At 44.9% G+C, this 2,788-nt stretch overlaps 1 protein-coding gene across 1 annotated transcript in view; it reads left to right on the top strand.

The window, feature by feature from the left end:
• Window positions 1-2,788, top strand: part of KDR (kinase insert domain receptor) — a 31,280-nt gene that overhangs the window by 915 nt on the left and 27,577 nt on the right. The window contains exons 2-3 of the mRNA XM_008641532.2: window positions 939-1,066; window positions 1,554-1,750. Of these exons, the coding sequence (XP_008639754.1) occupies window positions 939-1,066; window positions 1,554-1,750 (325 nt within the window). The remainder of the gene's footprint in view (window positions 1-938; window positions 1,067-1,553; window positions 1,751-2,788) is intronic.

Raw genomic sequence — 2,788 nt, 5'->3', positions numbered from 1 at the left:
CGTCGGAGAGGGCTCCCTGCCTTGGCATAGTGTCCTGCTCGCTTGGCTCCAGCATCAGCTGTCGTTTCCGAGAGCAAAATGTCCCTGGAGCCAAACGCGGGAAACCTGTCATCAGCGAAGGACCTGCTCGGAATGCGAGTGATTAAAGCACGGGGAAATGCTGGCGAAATAGGGAATGTCCCGGTCTGGCCACGCTTTCTTGTTGCCCGTGGAAGCCGGCCGAGCTGTCACGGTCGGAGCTGCGGCTCGGCCCGGTGAGGCGGGATTCCTGAAGGTGATGGCAGCAGCTAGGGCGGACTGAAAATCTCTCCCTGTGGTACCCCCCAATGTTGCACAAGCTGGGCTTGTGCCTCAGAGCAAGCACTGCCACCCAGATCACAGCCCTCACAAGCGTCAGTGGCTCCGGGTGCGTGCAATACAAGCCGTTGTGCCAAGAGTTCAGTAGTAATAGAGTTTTGCCTAACTGCTTAGGAGGAGAGAGAGAACCTTAGAAAATCAAGGGATAAAATAAATTCATGGGATCTCAAATTTGTGATGAACTGTTAAATAGTTTCTTCACATAATTCATTGACCAGCAGTCTCAAAGAAGTATATTCTATTTATTATAAGAAAAGTTGGTAATCCCCAAGGAGTGAGATCATCAAATGAAGGTTCACTTCGTTTCAATGTCCCACATCCTCTTGTTAGACCTTGAAGTTGGCAACACAAGAAAACAGGAACTCCACCCTGGCTGGCTGAATTGTAATGCTCTGCAGCTAGCTCCTGACCATCTGCCTTTGCTTCCTGTTATGACAGAGTTTTTGAACTTTTTGGGATGCGTGAAAAATCATTATTTACCCTTCGCTGCTAAGTAGGTGATGTGAAAGTGTCCATTTAAAACATGCTGCATATCCCTGTATATAATACTTTTCTGATAGAGTAGCATTTACTTTGTTTAGTGGGTTGATTTGAGGGGTTTCATACATGTTTTCGCAGGTTTATTTATTTCTCTGGATCAGCCAACCCTTAGCATCCAAAAAGATGTCCTCACAATAACGGCAAACAACACACTAAATATTACTTGCAGGTAAGATCAAATCTGTTAGCATGATTCTGATGATTGGTAATTTATGTAGTGAGATGTGATCTTCCTCCTGTCATTACTCCTGTTTTCTCCCCACTCCCTTTGTGCCTTCTGCCTCACTTTCCCCTGACAAGTTTTAGAAATTATGTGGGAGGGTTGCAGCAAGAGAGAGCTGGGGAGTGTAGGGTTGCTGGGAGGAGGAAGAATCAGCTGGGTCCTTGTGGATCCTGCTGGTGAGCCATAATCTCAACACTCTCTTTTGGGTGCTTTGTCACTTAGATTCAGCAGAATGTAAACCTCAAGTAGCTTCCTTGTAGCTGTTAACAATAGGGTGTGTATGTGAATTTGTCTACGTGGTTTGACGCTCTTTCTGTGTGATGGGGTGAAGCCCACCCCTCTCCATAGCCACAGAGGGGCTGGGGTTCACCACCAGGGCATCAGTGCTGGCACATATCACAAGTGTGTGCTCCTCTAACATTTGCTTTCCCAGCGGTCAGAGACCACTGGAGTGGTCGTGGCCAGGCAAGCAGAGCAGTGCTGAGAAGCGTATCTCGGTGACAGACTGCAGTGATGGCCCCTACTGCAAGACACTTACTCTGAGCAAAGTCATCGGCAATGACACGGGGGACTACAAGTGCCTTTACAGGGACAACCAGGCAGCTACAACCATTTATGTTTATGTTCAAGGTAAGTGCTTACACTCTTAGGTGTCCATCAAGAGAAAAAAAGGGTATCAAGTGTCTCAAAACAGTTTTGATGCTAAAATTTATTAATCCTAGAATTTTTGATCCTATGAAAATTTTTTCTTGTTTTCATGTTGAGTAATTAAATTCAGGTATGCTAGTTGCCATCAACACAAAAGCTTTCGTACCTATAATTCTGAACTTATCGGCCATATGCAGTACGTGGTCTGCTGATCTCCACCCAGAATGTAGCATACATATCTCTGCTGAGCTCTGAGCCTGTCCTCATGAATGCAGAGCTATTACTGACCTCAGCAGGAGTTTCATACGAGAGAGGATTACAGAGACTGTATATTTGTTAAAAATTACAGATCCAATCCCATGTATAATTTGTACTGATACCATTAAAAAAACTCAGAGAAACCACCCAAACCATAAACTTCCCTACATTTGCTGACGGTGGTGGTCAAATCTATGTAGGCTGTTAGAGCTCAGTTTTCAGACTCGGGCTGTCAGTTGTGCTGGCAGCAGCACAGCTGAGTGTCGCAGACACTGCAGAGCCTCCAGTTACACGCTCAGCTTCAGTAAGTGCATTCATTGTGGCATCTGCCTTTTTGCACTGCTGGCTTCACCCTCGTTCCCATGTGCATCCTGTTTCCTTTTTATCGTTAACTTATAGTTACCACTTGGAGAAATGAGATGTAATCATGTACATGAGTTAGCTTGTTTTATAATGTCATGGACCTATTTTTTTTTGGTTTTTGGTCTGACTTTGAAAAGGATGCTGCCATCAAGGGAGCCAGTGTAACATGTCACAACTTTTAACTGATATTTCCTGTAATACTTATGCAAGGAAAGTCACACTAGGGTAAATCAGTTTTTTGTTGGCAAAAGGACTGCTGTAGCGGGAAGCCATTCTCCAAAGTGCACTCTGCTGCTGATAACTGTTTTGAGAATAATGATACTCTAAATCTGGGGGGTGGGGTATCTATAAAAACATGTACCTCCCCTATTTAGTCTCATTTTCTCAGTGCTTTATGAC

Source organism: Corvus brachyrhynchos, unplaced genomic scaffold (genome assembly GCF_000691975.1).
Source record: "Corvus brachyrhynchos isolate BGI_N302 unplaced genomic scaffold, ASM69197v1 scaffold17, whole genome shotgun sequence".
NCBI lineage: Eukaryota > Metazoa > Chordata > Aves > Passeriformes > Corvidae > Corvus > Corvus brachyrhynchos.
This window is presented reverse-complemented; position numbering and strand designations above follow the sequence as displayed.